Source organism: Mycteria americana, chromosome 6 (assembly GCF_035582795.1).
Source record: "Mycteria americana isolate JAX WOST 10 ecotype Jacksonville Zoo and Gardens chromosome 6, USCA_MyAme_1.0, whole genome shotgun sequence".
NCBI lineage: Eukaryota > Metazoa > Chordata > Aves > Ciconiiformes > Ciconiidae > Mycteria > Mycteria americana.
In genome coordinates, this window is record NC_134370.1 from 54,319,847 (window position 1) to 54,339,934 (window position 20,088).

At 38.2% G+C, this 20,088-nt stretch overlaps 1 protein-coding gene and 1 long non-coding RNA gene across 2 annotated transcripts in view; one reads left to right on the forward strand and one right to left on the reverse strand.

Moving 5' to 3' along the window:
* The window catches only part of LOC142411003 (uncharacterized), a 92,822-nt gene that overhangs the window by 43,857 nt on the left and 28,877 nt on the right, over positions 1 to 20,088 (forward strand). The gene's annotated exons all lie outside the window — the stretch shown is intronic.
* The window catches only part of CHRFAM7A (CHRNA7 (exons 5-10) and FAM7A (exons A-E) fusion), a 44,005-nt gene that overhangs the window by 5,073 nt on the left and 18,844 nt on the right, over positions 1 to 20,088 (reverse strand). Inside the window, exons 3-9 of the mRNA XM_075505886.1 lie at positions 15,999 to 16,043; positions 10,983 to 11,092; positions 5,405 to 5,484; positions 4,030 to 4,197; positions 3,430 to 3,624; positions 2,006 to 2,092; positions 1,224 to 1,333 (exon numbers count right to left, since the gene is read on the reverse strand). Of these exons, the coding sequence (XP_075362001.1) occupies positions 1,224 to 1,333; positions 2,006 to 2,092; positions 3,430 to 3,624; positions 4,030 to 4,197; positions 5,405 to 5,484; positions 10,983 to 11,092; positions 15,999 to 16,043 (795 nt within the window). The remainder of the gene's footprint in view (positions 1 to 1,223; positions 1,334 to 2,005; positions 2,093 to 3,429; positions 3,625 to 4,029; positions 4,198 to 5,404; positions 5,485 to 10,982; positions 11,093 to 15,998; positions 16,044 to 20,088) is intronic.

Consider the following 20,088-nt stretch of genomic DNA (forward strand, 5'->3'; position numbering starts at 1 on the left):
CCCAACCAGAGACAGATCTTGCCCTGTTACTCTATTTACACTATCAAGCTTCACCAAGAAGGATAATATTCCATTAACTGAGGGCCTGATCCAAAATCCACCAGTATCCAAATAACATTTAATGGACTTCAGCTTCTCAACACTAAAGCTCACTCCTCAACCTCAAGTACTCAAGTTGAACACTAAAGCTCACTCCTCAACCTCAAGTTTTCTGAGGATGTTTGGCTCAGTACTAACATTTGTTCCCTTTAGGTCATGAAACATGCGTCTAAAGCTATATATACCTTTTATTCTCTTAATTTAAATTTATTTTAAAGTCACTACCCCAGAACAGGCCAGGAAATATCTCATTATCTCTTGTCCACAGGGCACTGCTGTGTGCACATTCTTTTTGGCTAGTAAGGATAATAATAACTCATTGTTCTAGAGAGAAAAAAAGCAAAAGGTATTTCCATTTCAGTAATGCCTGATGCTGCCATGAGCTGGGTGAAGTCAGGAAGAGTAGACAGTTAGCTGATGATACTCATCAATATTTAGTAATCCAATATCAATGTAATGTTCTCTGTAAAAACAACCACTCATAGACGTACATTATAAAGAAAGCCTTATGTCCTTAGAAAAAGACTTCAATTTTTCTTTGCACTTTACAGATGTTCTTGACCAGAGATGTAAAGATGAGGATTTTCAGAGCAAGTTTCACTTCCACTTTAACAGCCATCTTTAACAAGTGCTTTTCAGGCTATTGATGTTTCTGTATGCACAGCAGCTAAATATGTAGCAGCTGCACAGTTGCACCTTGAGGCTAGTGTGTTTCATGCATTTATAATCTCCATCAGCACCTTACTCTTTCCTTCTACCTGTTTCACTTCTGACATCTGCAGCTTATTTGAAAATCACCTTCATTTATATATTTAGGTTTTAGCAAAATCCTGAGGTGCTTCTAGCTGTTGTGAAGGAGATTCTGAATATAGAAGTGAGTTAGATTCTGAACATAGAAGTGAGTATAGTCATTCTCTCTCTTGCACACACACTCTCTTAAGAAGCCAACCACACGAAAGATATCTGGACATCTCATTTCTGGTGAAACTACTTTTCAAAACAAAATGTTCAGGAAGGATTTATTTGTTTTTAACAGTAAGAAGTAAACATGGGTCACTAGCTACTCTGTCACATCCCTGATCTGGACATTATGCAACAGATAATGAATGAAAAGCAAACCTTACCCATTTAGGCATTTTCCCCCCATCTGGATCATGATGATGGTATTGTAGAACAATAACAGTGACAACAACAGAAAGACCAACAATAATCATAGTGCTGGCAAAATACTGAGCTGCAAAATAAACAGATAATTACAGCAATATACTTTGGCTGATACTGCTTTGTAGCTATTATAAGGGGTGTTTATATACATGCATACATAGTTTTAAGTTCTTTTTCCAGTGTAGTGATACACGTGCTACTTTAGGTACTTGTGAAAGATTTCTCAAAAGCAGAAAGAGCAGACATTATTTTGAGAGAATAGCCAGCCTTTAGTAATTGTCTTTGTGGAACTGAGCACCTGCCTTTTCTAAGCAACCTTGAAACAAATTGTCCTCTAATTTTCTTTCACCAGTATTGTAGAGACTGGCTAGTACTTCTTTTGAAAAGTTTCTCTTTCTGTTTGAGCAATTACAATGGGAAGATTTAATCATGTTTAGCTCTGTATTCCTAACGTCTGGCCAGTTGTGGCCAGAACTGCAACGACTTCTCCCATGGAAAACTGACTCCCTTACACTTTCTCGAAATACACGTAGGTTCTCTATTTTTTTCAGAGCAGAGAGCACGGAAGTTGTATAGGGGATTGCACCCATCAGAGCCTCTCATCAATTGGCAACATTTTTCTAATTCAATTGCAGTAGGCCATTGTACAGCTGGTAATTTGCCTTACTGCTGGCCTTCATGCAAAGTCAATGCACCTCATTTGACAAAAAATAAAAGTGAATAAAAGCTGTAGTTAGCTTACCAATTAAGGGCACAGAATCAGATGTTGCTGGCATAATTTCAGCCACAAGTAACATGAAGACAGTAAGAGACAATAAAACTGTTATACCTGAAAGATCAACATGAAGTATGAAATTAGATCAGTAGCTTGTAATTACAAGGCAGTAAGAAGCAGAAAATCAATCTGAAGAACTGCTCTATGCAAGATGCATTCCCATTCTTACCCTCGCACCAGCAGATCAGTGGTACTCCTATCCTTTCTTGTACTACCTCAAGTTCAGGGTAGCGGTGCTGCCAAACTAGTACCAATGCTTGCACAGACATACATATTTTTAGATCCTTGTAGCTGTTCAGCATTTATCACCATTTGCTAATTAGCTGAGATAAATCAAAGTAATTCTTGCTGCTTGTTTGCTTTAGAAACATGGTGTGATTTTGAGTATTGAGCATATGACACTCGATTAATTGGTTTGGAAGCTAAAGCTATAGGTGGTGTAATGCATAATATTCCTGAAAAACAGATTTGCTGTCTTGGACAGAGTTGTATATCTTTTGGTATTAGCACTTGGGTTCTGCACGTGGCTATGCCCAAGCAGTCTTGACTGTTGATTTTTGGAGTCTGACTTCTGTTGCTCAGTGATGAGTTCCCATCTTTCTGGAACAAGGCTTAGCTCTTTCTCAGGACTAGTCTTAAACAATAAGGAGTCATTGTCAGGTGGAAAAGGATTTAGGAACAAAGAATTCATCTTAAAATATGGGGAGGGCCTTCTTGATTAGGGAGGCTACTACTCAATTAAACCATGTTCTGGAGAAATGTCAATTTTGTTTCTACCTTTTAACAGCTATGTTCACTTAGTAGAAGCCAGTGCATTTGCAGTTTTCTATGGGGCAAAAAGTTTCGTTACATATTTAACCTCCATCTTAAGGATCAAGTACTTAAAGTCATCAGATTTGTTTCACAAACCAATACTTTAGTTAAAATTCGCTATAAAAATTAGAATAGTAGCAATTAGAATCAATCTTTCTGAGAAGGCACCTTAGGCTCTTACTACAACTCAATATTAAAAGGAAATATTACGAAGAATTCCATGTTAAAGTGTTCAAATGCATATTTGTAAACTTAAGCTTTACTCAGTGAATGTGGGATTTTTCTTCAGCAAATAAACATCAAAAAATGAAACCCTGCTGCTTAAGGAAGGTAGCCAGGAATTGTCATGGTTCTACTTGGTTGGCTGGAATTTCTCCATTTCACAACTTCAGTGTACCCTAAGCTGAGAGCAAGGGTTGAACATCACACAGCTTCAGCATCAAACAGTAAAATAGCTCATGAGCCAGAATAGGGCACACAAGCTATTCCTCCTTCCCTACTAAGACTGTTTAAAAAACTTTAAAAAGGACAACTTCTTTTGGTTTGGTCATATTTACAATATCCCATTAAGGATTTACCTAGTGAGATCTTTTCTCCCGAGTCTGCTGGAAGCAGAAAAACTAACAAAGCAAGTGCCGATATCAGTACACAAGGAATAAGAAGATTGAGTCCGTAATAGAGAGTCCTACGTCTCATAGTTACTGTGAATGTTACATCTGGGTAGGGTTCTTTACAACATTCATAAAAACTCTCAGTTCTCTTCCCAGGAACTCCTGTGTAGGAGGGAAAAGGAAGAAAACCAGAAATTAATGTGAATAAACTGTACATTATGTAGTGATTATTTTAAAGAAGGATAAATGTAGCTTTCTAGGTTTTACTATAGGTAAAACTACTTAAGCTTAATTCCCAAAAAGTGCTTAATTCCCAATTAAGTATTTTTTGTCAGATAATAAAAGAAAATCAGATAAAAGATACTTACTGAATTCAAGCAGCGATTTTGTCATCTACTTTTTTATGTTGATTTTCATCTTACATCTGTTCTCAGAGTTTCAAATGCCACTAGCTAGGTCATTTATTCATTTCATTTCTGTCTTCATTTCCCAATCATTATTCCATCCATTTCAGCAGTGGAGACAAGGCTGCAAGTTCACAGTGTAAATAAGAAATCAAGACCTTACCTACTAAATCCCACTCTCCATTTGAAATATAGCCAGATATATCTGCTTCTTGCATTTGTAAGTCCAAGGACCAGCCTCCGTAAGTCCAGGATCCAAACTTCAGGTTACACTTCTGAACATCAAATGGAAACCAGCGCACATCTATGTAGCATGAGCTTTTAAATATGCCTAGATTGGATTTTAAACAAGAACACTTAATTTAAATGCTTGTTCCACATGATTTCATGTACATTTTGTAACCGGGCCTTGTTCTACATTGCGCCCTGTTTTTCATTTGTAAAGGATATTTAATCTCAGTTGTGTCTTGACATGTAAATAGCAAAAGTCAGTCATAGAAGAGGGAGAGAACTGCACCATTAATGTATTGATGTTATAAACTATTTTTTGAACTACATTTCCATTTTGGCACATAGTAGGAGAATGTTTAGAGAAGAGCTCAGATTTCTAGATACTGTATTTCAGAAAGAAATGAGGCAGAATATGCAATCTGTTTCACCTATTTCTTTTACTCAATAAAATACGAAAACCTGAAAGATTATTTGCTGTCTTATTAGATTTACATGATCTTGATTTATTCAGGAAAGCTAGCTTCTTATTTTTCACTTGTCAAGTCAGGCCCAGTCATTTAGCAGCTTTCAGAATTGAATTGAAAAACCCCCACCAAATGGAACATCTTAAATCAAAAGAACAATAGGCAAACCCCCGAAATCCTCTAGGGATCTTAGATGGAAGAATTAATTTGTCTGGAAAACACTTGGCTCTATTGTTTCTAAAATGGAGATTCTAGGAAAAGTTAATTCTAAGAATTACGCTAATTGAGTTTGGGAACAGAAACAGTACTCCACTGCTATACATCCAGAGAGTCAGTGATATATTTCTGATATCAAGTAAAGATGAAACACAGAGTACTTTCCTTTCAGACTAAAAATTGTTTTGATGAAGCATCCAGTGAATCATTTCAGATAGAAGATACATCCAAGATGTTGCTAAGCATCTTACTGTAAAGTTAACGTATTAATAGAAGAAACAGTTAAATTAATGGAAAAAAATTTTATTAAGAGGCATTACCACAGCTTTAATAAACAATATCTTTTTATATTAAGGGCTTTTATTTTTTATCTTCTTTTATACTTCCACACTTCTGAAATAGTGCATTATGACAGAGCAATTTACATAATTGCAGTTAAAAATGTATCTTGTATGGTGGTTTTTGTACAAAAGTGTTAACCATGTAATTCATGATCCATCTAGGCTTAAATCTATCAGATGATGCTAGCTAGATAAATAAAATATCAGAGAATTGATGTCAAATTTGAAACCACACCATACATAAGTAGTCTGAGTTATCAAAATTTATGACATGAAAACAGCCTACCTGGTGGCAGATATTGGCAATGTCCTGAAGAATTGACTAAAACATTAGTGTGAAATGTAGCATCAAATCTTTCATCAGCACTAGAATAGGGAAGAAACAAAATGGGTTATGTGCTCTTTGACTGACTGAAGAATAACTGAGACGAATCTGCTCTTCATGAAAGGATTATTTCTCCCCAAAAACTTGACAGCTTTTCTCCTGTCACCAGTTTTCTGTGGCCTCAGAGTAACTGGCCTGATACTATTGGATTTGCTCCTGATTAACAACTGTAAGTGAAGGTGAGCCACCTCATTCTCGCTGCTCATCTATCCCACTACATTCATTACAGTGCCTTGGCTCTATTGATTTCCATTTGGAAAGTAAGCACTTTTAAAAAACTTCTCAAGCAACTGTACAGGGAAATCTGTTCTCTTACTGTCCACATTAACAGCAACTAATGAATACCGAGGAGATGGATACGCCAGTGTCTCATCCTACCCCTTTGCAGGGGTGAACATTATTACTATGTGTCATACATAAGACTGTTTAATGCAGCTCCAGCCTTCATTACCTACTTCAGAACCCACAAACTGGGTTCAGCAAGAAAAAGAAGCCCTATTAGAGGTGTCAGTGTAGTGGTGCTGGCCAGGACCGCCCTGGTGTGCCGTTCTTACAAGTCTCTAGAAAAGAATCATAATGTTACTTGGAGAGTGTTTCAAATTATGAATTGGCAGCTACTGCCGAGGGATATCTCAACTACATCTGACACTATGACCCAGGAATTTACTAGGCATTAAAATTTTAAGAACCTCTAGATGGGAAACAACCTATTTTCAAATATTTAGATGATGAAATAAAGACTGTTTCCCATGAAAAGTTTAGTAAGTTTGCTGACTTAAATCGCTCTATGAAAGATGTTTAGATTACTTAGCATTGCAATGGATATATACTCATACAGTATTGTGCCCTATTTCACAGTTCCCATTTACTGCTGCAGGTTTTTGTGGTAAGGTATTACAGATTCTGATCTATACATCCTTTAAAGTTTGTGACCTAGGCATTCAAGAAATTGTCACAGTTATTGAAATTGGTGCCTAGATTAAATTGCACAGAATGTACTGGGAAGGTACTAGCAGAGAATGATCTTTGCATCTCAAAATTATTTCAGGAACTGCTGGGTTGAGTTCATGTCTGATGGCTGTTGGCCCTGATTATAGACATAGGCTCCTTTCTTGGGCTTTCATTTGTGCAGGGGATAAGCAAAATGAGACATAGGCTACTGTACTTTGTTGTATTGTTTGTAGTTTCCAAACAGTCGCCTTGTGGGGACGGGTTGGCACACAAGGCAAATACAGTGCCAGCTGCTCTGGGGCAGGGCAAAGCAGGTCACCCAAGCCTCAGGGTCTGGCTTCTTGCTGCAGTCTGTGCTTTCGTTGATCGAAAAGCCTGTGTTGTCTCTAGGATGATTTGAACATAAGTCTCTGATGTCTCTGCCTATTAGTGGTTCAGTAGCTCATAATTTTCTAATCACCTTCTAAAACATCATCAGAAAAATACAGGAAGAATCTGAGATGGGCAGAAAGTGAAACATTCATAATTCTAGCAGAAAATAAAGTATATAATAAATGGTATCTTTTTCCAGCAGGAAAACCCGTACTGAAATATTCTTTTTAAAAAAGAGGACTTTAATATTTGATCTATTCTGATGCAAATTTTGTATCTCAGAAGCTAAAATAAAGCAATCATTATTTTAGTCATTGTTACTTTGCATTTTATTTTCCCCTTAGGTATTTGAAGAAATTATATTTTAAAAATATCTGGACTGGTCTGCAAAATATGCAGACAAGAAAAAACTAAATCCAAATAATTACTTGCCCATCTGGAGTTGCATTTTTTCCTGTGGTGAGCAGAAGGCTCACAGTATTGAAAATCTTTGCAACTATTTAATTTGAACTCTGAAGACAAGCAGAACAGTCTAAATATTGTGTATATAGCATGAATGGATTCTAGCACTTTGAGGGGAAAAGGCAATTCAGTTCTAACGCAGCTGAACTAACGTAGGCCGCTCTCCTTCAGCTTCACAGCTCATGGCTGGGTTCTCTGAGTTCATGTTGCAGCTTCTTTTCCAGTTGGAGCAGTAATTGTTCTCCCTCCTTATCCTGCCTGCCTGTTTTCATGACATTTGTAAGAAACTGATACTGCTAAGATCTCTACTGATTGCACTGCTAAATTTGGCAGAAATGGGTTCAGAGGACATTGGGGAAAGGGGCAGCAAGAAAGATCATACACAAACACGTATATTCACAGAGGTGTGCATGCACACATGTGCGTCAGCCTCTTTTCCTTAGAAAACCAGACTTAAAGTCCTGCAACAGGTTTCTATATTAGACATAGACAAGTAATTGCTTTGACTTGAAATTAATAAGGGCTACATGATGAAACTCAAACAAGTGGCCAAATTTAGGATGTAAAAATATCCATGCCACACAAATTACCTGTAAAGTGGAACTTAATGACTAGAAATAAAATTCTTAGCCTCCTAGGCTAGATTCTGTTCTCTTCCCCTTGAGCGAAGGGCAGTTAAGCAGCAGAGGGTTGCTTCTAAGACCTTGCTGCTGTTTCTGGTAATTGGCAAAAATAAAATTTTTAAAAAGACGCAAGTGGTCAAGGAACCTAGGTTTCATTGCCATGTGACTTTGCCTTTCATGAGAAACATTCTTAAAGGAATATCAAGAGGTACTCAGACTCAAATATGAAATTCTTCTTTCTGAAAAAGGAGCATATGTGTTTTCCTACACTGTGCTTCTAATTGTTTTTTGAAATGCAGTGCTTCAATTGGGAATCCACCAAGTAGCTAAGCCTTTGCTTGATGAGACTTTGTGCTCAAATGTAATGATAGAAAACCATTTCTGCTACATTTCTTCTTCAGGGCATAACCACTTGAAAGCAGATATTGTCTGCAGTACATTGAGATGACAAAGCTGTACCTGGCAGATATAATCCCACTGGGGCCTATCTAGAGAATCTCAGGTTTATAACACTGGAAAAATGAAACTGTTAAAATGAGACATAACTACCAGAATTTTTGTTATTCCATGAAGTACTGAACACTGTGTGGCCATTTGGAAAATAATACCACCAGAAATGAGCACTTTTAATAAGTCTGGTAAAACTAAGGAAGTGGAAGAGAGCCATATGTGACACTAACACAGTCAGTCCTGGAACTTGTGCATAGACCGAGATTTTCTTCCCTCAGAAAAACTACAGGTGAACTGGCCCTGCTCTCTTCACAATAGACTGGTTGTAAAATTTAATACAGCTGCCACAAGTTTCTCTGTACTAGGCCACAGCAAGATGCGTAAGGACTCAAGGCAGAATGAAACATGCATTCATTAAAATGAAAAATTAATTTATAGTGCATTCATTTCTTTGTAACTGCAGATGCATGTCCCTAGTGAAGTATACAGAAATTGAAAGCATCTATCTCAAAATACCACGTCACTATAAGAGAACATCATAACATTCCCGATGCAATTTCATACAGGAATAAGAACTTGTTTTAAATAGCTTTGCTCTCTGACTAAACTCTGAGTAAGATTTTGGATTAAATATGTGTTTGAAATAGAAAGACTGTAGAATAATTACTTCATGACTGTGCCATAGCTAACAATCCCAAGATTCAGAAACCTCTATTAACAGAAAACTAGTGTTTTCAGTTTTTCAGGTTAAGTTACCCTTCTCATTCTATAATGCACTTCAGCTACAGTTAGCATGTATGTATTAATATTACTAATTTCTGAAAAGATTACCCTTTTATTTTGGATATACTTACTTAAATATTGAAGCATAAATCCTCAGACACACTGAAAGTCTCCCTCAGGTATGTGATATATGTGAGGAAGAATACTGTCGTAACTCATTATTTTGGAAACCTCTAAACTGCTGTTGTAGAGTACCAATTTTACAGCATACACAGTGTGTTATTCAGCAGAAGAATAGAAATGAATGCGTGATTTGTCGAATTCTCCCAAGAATGCTGTCATTTACAGAATCAGGTAGCTAGGAATAAATGCTCAAGAGAACAAATTTGCATTGAAAAATACATTAAGCAAGATTAATGTTGCAAAAATACCTGTCCAGGTTGCATGCTGTGCCATTTTGTGTACAGAGCATTTGAAAGGTTTTTTAGGCTGGTGTATGGACAACTGAAGCGCTAATTGCCACGCTTAGATCAGAAACAAGAAGTAATCTTGACAGACAGTAAGTATGGTGAACTCTAGTGGAGAACACCTCAAATCATTTAGTATTAATTGTACCTTTGAGAGAAGCACTGCAGCATGCTGTAAGCAAAGCAGTAATGTAGGCCCTAGAGAGAAGTACTAAGCGGCTGACAAATGCTGTCACCGGGTGCTGTCGTCACATCGCTACCACTCAACAACACCTGTGACAGTGACATTGATCATAAAGGTGATCATCAAATGGCAAAAGGGAGCATAACTGCAGCTGACATACTGGGTACAGCTATTCTCTAGGTCTTGTTGCAACAAAAAGCAGCTCCTGAAGAGGGGAGGGGGAATCAGGTTGATAAACACAGCAGGGTTGTCTTCTTAGTAAACATATGGCACAGAAACAGGAAAAAAGCCTTCAGGAAGAGAAAAGGTTCATGTCATCTGCATGGGCAAAAAAATAACAACGTACCCTGGCTACCACAAAAGAGCCAGTGCAACATGTACAAAGCAGATGTAAGGTTTTTCCAGTACCTGGGGAATAGCACACAGGCCCCCAACAACTGCAGAAAAAGGCAAGCTGTTAAAGAGCAGACAGCTCTTGGTGCTTTATCTTTTTAAACTAAAATTCCACAATGGGAACTACCATATAATGGTGCAGCCAAAGAATCTCTCAATGTCAGCCGAAGGTTCTGCAGTGGATTGATGGCAATCTCTCTGTCCCTGAAATAAGCCCAACTCAGAACAGATAGTTTGAAGAGGAGAGCAGCAAATATTGTAGCTATTTTTGTAGCAGAAAGAAAGAGTGACACCAAAACTGGACATGGGAAAATGCAAGCATACCTACTGGCATTTACCTATCCTGCCTCTAGTGAAACCCAAACTAAAACTAGACAAGCAGTCAAAGTCAGATTTGAATTCACCAGTAAACATTTAGACCAAACAAATAATTTAAGAGGAAATTATCACTACCTGTGCCATTAAACACCGCCAGAAAAGTTTAGTTTTCTAATCATCTCACAAAACCTATCTAGAACTGGTGGTAGGGAGGATGTCGTTGTTTACGAAGTATTTGCAAATATGACCTTCTGTTTGTTGTGTAAACAGGAGACTGGTAATTTTCCAGTATTGCAAAAACCTAGAAAGTTTTGGAAAAGTATTTCAAAACCTAGGCATTTTGATGAGACGATTATGTCCTTTGCCTTGCCTTATCTTTGCAATTGGACAGGGTGCTAGATAATCTCATCTGGGGCCCCTTTCCCACGAAAGGTTAGACCAGTTGATCTTTCAAGGTCCCTTCCAACCTGGGCTATTCTGTGATTCTATAATTCTATGATCTTTTCTCCTTCCCCACACGAAAAAAGTGTGTCTACCTGTTATAGAGAAGAATATCTGGCTTCCAAATCAGTCCATCAGGAAAACGGACATTCTTCACTCCCGGGTATTCAGACACATTCCACTGTAGATAATGATCTGTCCAGTACTAAGACATACACACAAAAAGTAAGTTAGGTCATCTCATCCACTGGTTTACTGTAGTTCTCTCTAGGGACCGGATAGCCTGAAACAACAAGTGTTCTCTTGTTAAAGAGATACTATTTAGCTTCAGGCAGTGAAATGTTTGGAAAGGGTGAATTAGGCCACCTAGAGCTCAATGGAAAGCATAAAAATCTCATTTTTAATTCACGATGCAGTGCACATAACAGCCTATAAAAGAAGATTTGGGGTGCTTGTATTTTATTGTTCATGCTGTCTCAGGGGCCAATTTGGGATAGAACAGATTTTCTTTTACAATTCATACATTAACTTCAGTTACGTTTATCTTCACAGACAACTTTGTTTTCTGTTGTTGGAAATTCTCAGGTTGTAATAACTTGATTACAGACATGAGGTAGAGCAGCCAACAGTCACTGCTGACAGGGACTACAACCGAAATGTTAATTCTAGCATAGAATTCTAGCATAGAACGGTTAATACTAGCATAGAAGGTCTTAGCAGCTCCTGTGGCCTGAAGTTAGGCAACCTGGGGGGCAGATGCTCAGCAGCACCGCACTGTCCCACAAGCTTCCTTCCTGGGTGGCACTTACTGCACCGGAGGCCTCTGCCCTGGGGGCTATCCATGCCCCTTTCAACCCATCCTTGACTGCCAGAATAGGCAGGGAGTCCGTCGCAGTCAAACCAACAGGGGTTTGATCTGTGTTTAGCGTTGCTAAATCCCAGGTACTGTCATTGAAACATATGGTCGTGCACAGTCATAAACAAAAGCACTGCCCCAGACTTCAGAGTACCATGGCAGCTCTAGCAAGCTGGTTATCTCCCGGTCTCCTGAGAAACACTAGCATGAGCTACTGTATTTTCCTGAAACTGAGGTTGCACTTCACCCCTTACTAAGCAGATGACTTGTCGGGATACAAGGGTGATCACTGCTGTGCGCAAAAGGTATAGATAGGAAAGAAAGTTCATTTTGTTTCACAAAATGTATTTTTTCTAGTAATTTCTATGCTTCATTAGAATGTGCCTCTCTCTATCCCCATATTATGTTATTTACATTAATTTCACATAGCTGTAGGCATCACATAACTTACCGTGAAAACTTCTCCAGATTTACAGTGCTGTTGCAATGCCAAATTTTAGTCTTTTAAATGTAAACTTTGAAATGGGTGAGTAAATGTACAATAGTTATCCCTTCAACAATCTAGTGGCCCTTATCAAAATCTTTGACAGACATTAAAGTCAGAAAAAATTTCCAATGGGTATTGTGGTGGTAATGTTATTGATCATTCTCATGGGGCATTCACATCAAATTTTTCTATATAATTCCTTGCATTACTGTCACAGGGCATGTTCAGTTTGATACACCAAACAAGTCCCCAGTTAGTCTTATGCTGCAGGTATTCAAATTCATTCTTGTACCTCTAGAACAGTGTTTGTAAGTGACCATTTTGCTGCATGCAACACATCTAATAGCATTCATCACACATCTTTTATAAAGCTTTTGCTATACAATTTCTTGGCCTGTGCTTCCATATTTATCTCATTCATTTTTTACTAGGTAGCACCTTGTCACCTGAACAAATGGTCTGAGTTGTGCATTGCTTTTTCCTTTTGCTTTACAGATAACAGTTTTTTACAGAAATCTTAAATCAGAATATCTGATCGGCTCTGTTCATAGTTTTTTCTTTTCACTGCTTGCTCCATTCATGGTTCTCTAATTAAACTACGTGTATTGCTCACACTCATCTATACACAGCTTCTATAAGCTGATCAACTGCTTCTCATCATTTTTTTCGGAAATTTTACACCTATTTTTACAGTAAATTGTATTACATGAATGTCCCGATAGACAAATGTCACTGTATTTTTTACCACTTCACCTTTTTGGCATGTAGAAATACTGAGATCCTCATGATACTTCTGTTTTTTACAAAGTCCAGCAATGTAAAAAAAATATGGTGTGTGGTTTTGAGGCATTTAAACCTGTGGGCTCTTGTTGGCTTTAGGCGACTCATTTTCAGGAGCTGACTGAACAGGTCACTTTCCGAGCAGCGGTTGCAGAGCTGGGGCTGGCAGGCTGCGGGCAGCTGCTGCAAAGCTCACTGCCCACCGGCTCGCTTGCGTGCAGCAGGCTCTCTCTTCATTTCCATCTGAATTACATTACAATAATTTATATCAATATAGCCAATAATTTCTTATTCTAACTTCTTTTAGGAGTTATCATGGCCGATACGATGTAGCATAGGGTGACGCTGAATGATGCAAAGACAGTCGAAGGTGATAGAAAACGTAATATTAAAGTCTGTATTAGAGAAAATGTTAAGCAGATTGTACGGTTGCTCTGTTTAGCCATGTGTACAAAGTGCTTACCCAGCCAGCTGGACACGAGCTGCCTCGTTTTGTTTTAACTTTAGAGCTACAGTCTCCAGCATAGCTCAAGTCCATTTGATCCAGATTAAAATAGCAAACAGCTCAGGGAACTTGGGTTAGTATTAATCTATGTGACTAGCCAAGGCTCCTGCTGTAACTTAGATCAAGTTTAAGATTTTGATACTGAACAGTATTGCCATGGAGATAGTGGTCAGGATCAAAGAGTCTTGCATGTATAAATACTGGATTTATATTCCCCTTTTCCCAGGTTAGTTTTTGTATTTCAGTATTTCAGTGATGATTAGATAAAATATATTTAAGATACATCTCTGATTATACACACATATATATCAAGAAAGGGAGTGGAGAGGGAAATTCAGGGAAAAACTTACTTCAGACCATTTAGCATAATAAAATGGTATATGTTTGCCTTAAGCATTATTTGAATCTGTCTAGTATACCATTAATAGACAGTTAATATGTGAACACTTTTTTTTTTTTTAATGTCTACATAGGCCATGAAGAGTGGCTATGTTTTTTGTAGTAATCGAGTGATGTGCTTATTGCAGTCCTAACATGCTCCACATACATTATGTGCTAAGGTGAATAAATCAAAAGAAATACAGAATATATAAAAGAATCAGGAATTTCCTTAGGGGGGAAAAAAAAAAATCTCAAAAAGGATAAGGATGCTGTGGGATAAAAGAGAAGGAAAATAAGTGATAGCTTCTCAAGTATGAATTGTCACCTGTTTTCCTGGTAAGAAATCATAGCAACTGTTGTCATTGTAGCTCAAAGCCAAAAACATATTATACTTGACAGTTTTAATCTTACTGTACAACAAGCCTGTAAAATAACATGAGCTGAATGCTTCTTCCACGCAACTTTTCTTTGTGAATAAATGGAATAGCCATGCTATCCTTTGTGGGTCATCAAAATAGTCTTTCATTTGTTTTCTAAGGCCTACCACAGCGCAAGAGAGGTGCTCTATAAAAAATGTTACAATAAAAGAAAAAAGAATACGTTTAAACTGAATGAGCTGGTTAAGGAAACCGAAAGGTGTAAAGTTTCTGTGGAAGCAGCATGCTTATTTTGAATAATAAAACTCTTCTGTAAACCTCTACTTAACCCAAACAGTTCAGTTTCTGTAATACAGATGGGAGTTAAACTAATGGCAAATTCTCATCATAGCTGCTAGAGCATGGAGAGAGCTCCCCATATCACCCCGTCTTTGTAAAGCACAAACTTATGGTAGAAATGTTTTGTGGAAGCATTAGGAGCCCACAGTAGTCAGCATGGTAAGAAGCATCTTGTTAATTCTAAATCTTAGCATTAAACTAATGCAAAAAAATAACCAATCAAGTCAGAATAAACCTGTGTAGGCTCCTTTGCTTAGGAGCAGCTCGCTGGCTAGTTAACCTTACAGAGAAAAGAAATTCAAAATACTCTCACAAAGTTCTTGAATGTTCTATTATCTGTTCCATTTATTAAAAAGTGAGTGAAACTTACTCCTGCCCAGCAATGCCTGCCATGAGTTAATGGGGACAAATTTCTCTGCTGTGGTATCTAGTGGTGGCAATAGTTATGGTTAAGTACTAAGAGAGGATGTGGAATTCTGTCACAACTCTAGCAACTAAACATTGCAACAAAAGGCAAAATAAGGCTACTGTTTGACAAATGAACATCCTATGCGGGCAAAACAAACCGGGAAACCAGGAAAAAGTATACTGTTCCTAGCTGAACATTAGGAAACTGAACTGATATTCCAATACCCATTTTAGTCATGTAACTGAGATACAGAATTTGGAGAACTAACATAAAAAACCTCTCATGTTCAGTTAACTTCTGATGATGACCTATGTTTAAACAACAACATTTTGAACAACATGGGAACAGCATGGCCATTTTAATTAAAATCCTTTTGCAGTTTCTTAAGGAGATAGACAGCAAAGCAAGTAGGATGGCTGAGACATTCAGTTAGGACAGTGGCAGCAAGCTCTCAGGAGATAATGAGCCTCTTCGGAACAATTTTTCCCCTGTACCAGAAGAACCATCTGGCGATTTTCAGAGTGCTGATCAGAACAGCTATTACAGATGAAATGTATTTCTTGCATGCATAGTTCTCTTTCACAATCAAATTATTTACCACAACATAATGGATTTGTTGATGTGGGTGATAAGGCACTTGCACCTACAGTTACTCCACCTGGGACTCTTAGGACACCGGTGTCTTACGACAGTCAGGAGTTTAGCATGACTAAATCAACTACAATGAGTTAGTAACTTAGATGTAGTGACTCAGATTCTTAAAAGTTTTCAGAAATACCTGAAACAACATCAAGACCTAAATCTCAGCCTTACAGTTTTCCATTCAGTTTAGTTTTGTCCACTATGTAGCAAGATATAGAACAAAAGCTTGAAAGTTTCCTAAAATTCAAACCCTGCACTCAAAGACTTAAACTCAAAGACCAAACTCAAAGACCAAAGGGGGAAAAAAAACCCCATAACTTTGTTTCAAAACTCACCATTTGTAGCCAGATGTTTGTTGTTAAGACTTGATTCTTTTCATCCTGAGAGGAAGGAGAAGGAGAGGAAGAAGGAAAAAACAAACCACAGCTTAGTACCATACAGTTAAAACAACACCAGTAACTATATTTGACTGTTACGAAATAGCCAGTTGTGCTAAGGTATGTTTTAAAGCAAAGGGAATCATTGCCTGGAATTTACTGCAACAGAAGTTTTCACAGGTACTTTTTAATGTATTTCATATTACCACAGTCAATCAAACTGTTTCCTGAGGGTGTCCATCCGCCAGACTCTTCCCTGGGGCTCCTCCTTTAATAAGGAATCTCAAAAGGCAAAGCAGATTACAATAGGGGTTGCCTGTTTCACCTTTGTTAGGAGCAGCCCTCTCACTAATTAACCTTACACACCAGACATATGCAGGTAATAGAAAAAATATTGAACAAAGAAAGTGTGACTAAGCTCAGATGATGTGTGTTGAGGCCATATTGAGTAGCTTCTTAACAGGCAAGCAGCACCACTGAATATCAGTGGAACTATACAAAAAGTGTTGTTATCAGCTTTACCAGAAAACTGTTGTCAGGGCAGAACGTTATTATTCTGCCTCGAACAGTTCCAATTTGAAGGCCTTCCCCCTTGCCTCCTGTGACTATGTGATGTAAGCTCAGGTGACACAATAGCCATCTTAATGCTGATGTTTAATTTTTTGCATTTAATGCAAAATTAAAGAGTTTAATTCTTCACTCCTCAGACACAGGAAAACATTGGTGACCTTATTTCTGTGGAGGTACTGTATCAGTATCCACCTGGGTTGTGTGAAGCTAATGGGATATACTATATATGCTGTCAGTATTACATGTTCTCCAAACTGAACGCACAATCCCTGTCCCAACACCAGTCAAAGCTTCATTTACAGTCTAAGGAAGTGTCATAGCAAGTTTCAGTCACCTGTACAGCAGCAACTGTCAGAGTTGCTCGTACATCTAGACCTCTGAACTTAAATCTGTCACTCTTAAATGTTGTTCCTAAATGCCCAAAAATGGCCAAAAAAAAAAGGTTTAATCACATTTCATTTTAGAAAAGCTTTCTTTTTTTGATAATTCTCTTTACTAAAGGTCAATACTCTTTATTCTTTTGCTGTTGTTCAGTGGACTTCTAACTGAACAAAAGTCCTGAGAGACCTTTAATTGAAGTCATTTTAGAGCGGTAGAACAGTAAAAAGTTACAGACCATGTAAAATCAAATACAGTGCAAGGGACAATGGCATTCTTAAAGCAAGTGAAGCCTTTTGAGGAGCAGCATCAGTAAATGTATGCCAGTGTTACTAGGTCGTGTATAATCACAACTAAATGTACAACATACAGACAAATAAAAAGATTTTAGGGAAAGATCGGTATTGTGCATGAATAAAGTCTGCCCTCAAATGCACATTCCTACCTTCCTTTAAAATGAAAAGTAAAATAAAAAATATAAAGAAGCACAGACCACAGTTAGCGATTCACCACTTTTCCTCTCTATTTTCTGCTTCATCACCTCCATGAACCTTACTTTTTCAAAAGTATCTCAAGTGAACAAGTCATTTAAATGGCATCCTGGGGAAACAGGTCTCTTTAACCCTTAGGTTTCAGGAATACATTATTAAGCTGCATTGAATTAGCATGCTGAAGGCATTGCTGAAGAAGTCAGCCAGTCAAAGCAGTAATTAATTTGCCACAGTAACTGTTATTCTTTAGCCATACAAACATTAATTTGGTGCCTCTCTCAACAACCTGCTTATAGTGTTATAGCACAACAAAACTAGTTTGCATGGGATCTTTAATTCATGAATGAAGAAACAATCCTTACCATTCATATCACCATGACCTAAAGTCTATAGACAAGTGTTGCAAATTAAGGACATGTAAAACATATATATGTTTCTATTTATGATAGCCATTTTTAGGTCAGATGTAAATACCACCGGTGATAACTTATCACTAAAAGTTCGATAGCATTTTCTCAAAGCTCTGTGTGCTGTCCCAGATGAACATGGCAAGTTCCTATAATGCAATGTCCCATCTGTTGCACCTGAGCAAAGCGGAGAGCACCACTGCTGTGTGGTTTCTCTGCAGGGCAGACAGTAGTTGTGTTACTTTTGCACAGGCGTAACTGGCTACTCAAATGCAGAGCAATTCAGAATCCATTAAGTTGTGGGAAGCTTGTTTCAGGAGTATTAGCTGGATGGCATGTACTCCTGCACAGTTAAATTCTGAGTTACACTCACATTTTATTTCCAGTGTGATCTCTTTCTACGCATGAATGGCCCCAGCCTTAGATTACTGATGTTTCAAAAATTCCCTTTCAGTAGCAGGAAAAGATTGTACTAAAGCTGGAGCGCTGCTGATGCTTAAGCTAATGATATGCCGTGGGGATTTATTTTGAAGCCCTGAGCCCACACCATAGTCAGATGAACTATTTTAGGAGTACTAGAAAGGAGCTCTACTATCAACCAGCACACATCACAGAACCAGGCTAGAGAGCCATCGCTGAGCAGTCAAACCAGCAGGGCTGAGGGGGACAGTAGGCTTAATCCAGCTGTGCTGCTGGCAGAATGGTTCAGCTGCCTGCCACACTGCCAGGCACCTGGGCACATGGCAGAGCCATCACAGGTTTGCCTGCAGGAGACTCTGCGGACGTATTCTGAAAGCCAAGAGCTATTCTGAAGTGCGATCTTTCACTCAAACCTAGCTCAAAGAGGGTGCCCTCAGAGTTTTAACTCAAAAGTAATTGGTACAGTGAAGAGAAGCCCTAAATGAAGATGGCCCATGCTGTTTTCCTGGTGTTTCTTTCTGTTATTTTAAGCATTTAGAGCCTGAAAGAGTATATTTGAACAAAATATACTCTTCCAGCATTCAACAACATTTTAGTCATTATTGGACTGACTCACCCATCACTAGAGAAGAGATTCTGATTTTAAAGGGTTCGTCCCTCTCTATGGTCCCAAGTGAAGCTGGCGAAAGGTGGGGCAGGAGACATCCTTGCCGGGTTTCTCCTGGCTAGGAGAGGTTTTTTGATGCTGTTTTAAAAGCTTTACAGCAAACTGTATTAAGACTGGTTTTCATCAGAGTTGAGCAGTACTGCCCCATAAAATGATGGGTGGGCTTGAAATGCTTCGTAAGAGCTTCACCAGTTTTTGTCACTTGCAATATTTTGTAAACACTTACTTACAGAAGACGTGTTGGAACACAAAAGCAAGGCAGCTCCTATTACAAACCCCTTCTACTATAAAGGAGCAAAGAAAAAGGACTTCACAATATATTCTGAGATGCTGGGAAAATTAGTCAGAGAATGAGACCAGAAACTATATCCTGTTGTTTGGATTGGTGTGTTTTTTTCCCATAGCAGCTACTTTAGGTTACCTGCTGTTCAGATAGTACTGGCCAAGTAGCACAGCTAATGAAGAGTTAGGTTTCATTCGTGCAGGGGGAGGTGGGTGGGAGGCTACTTTGGTCTACTTGATTCATAACTGTAGTCATGATCTGTGAGGGCAGATGGCAAATTGCTATCGAACTGCTTATCACAGTATTTTATGGCAGTGTAGTTAATGAAGGGAAAGTAGCTGACATCAGGAAGATTTGAATGGTCCTTCTTTCATTTTTGAAGGTAGAGGTAACAATTTCTGGAAGTTTTTGAAGGGAATTGCATCGTCTCCATTCTTGCAGTTCCTATCTCTGGTTTTGTCTTTTCAATTTAAACAGTCTATCAGACTGATCACGTTGGAAACACAGTATCAGATTCTCACATTATCCTTCCCTTAGCCTGTATTCAACAGAATATATAAAAGAAGAGATGGAAATTTGACAATGCTTTGTGAAGGGCATTAGCCTGGACATCACAAACTTTGTAAGAAACATTATCTGCTGACTTTCAAAGGGATGTCAGCACATCTAGTATTCACACTAGAAAAGCTATGCTGCAAAAAGCAAGGGGAAAAAGAAGTAAAATAACCTTGCATGCCTATAGACTGGCATGCAGACAGTGACGTGCAGCACCTAGCAAGAAACACATACTTCCCAGAAGACTGGCATAAAGTGATGTCCTGACTAAAATCTA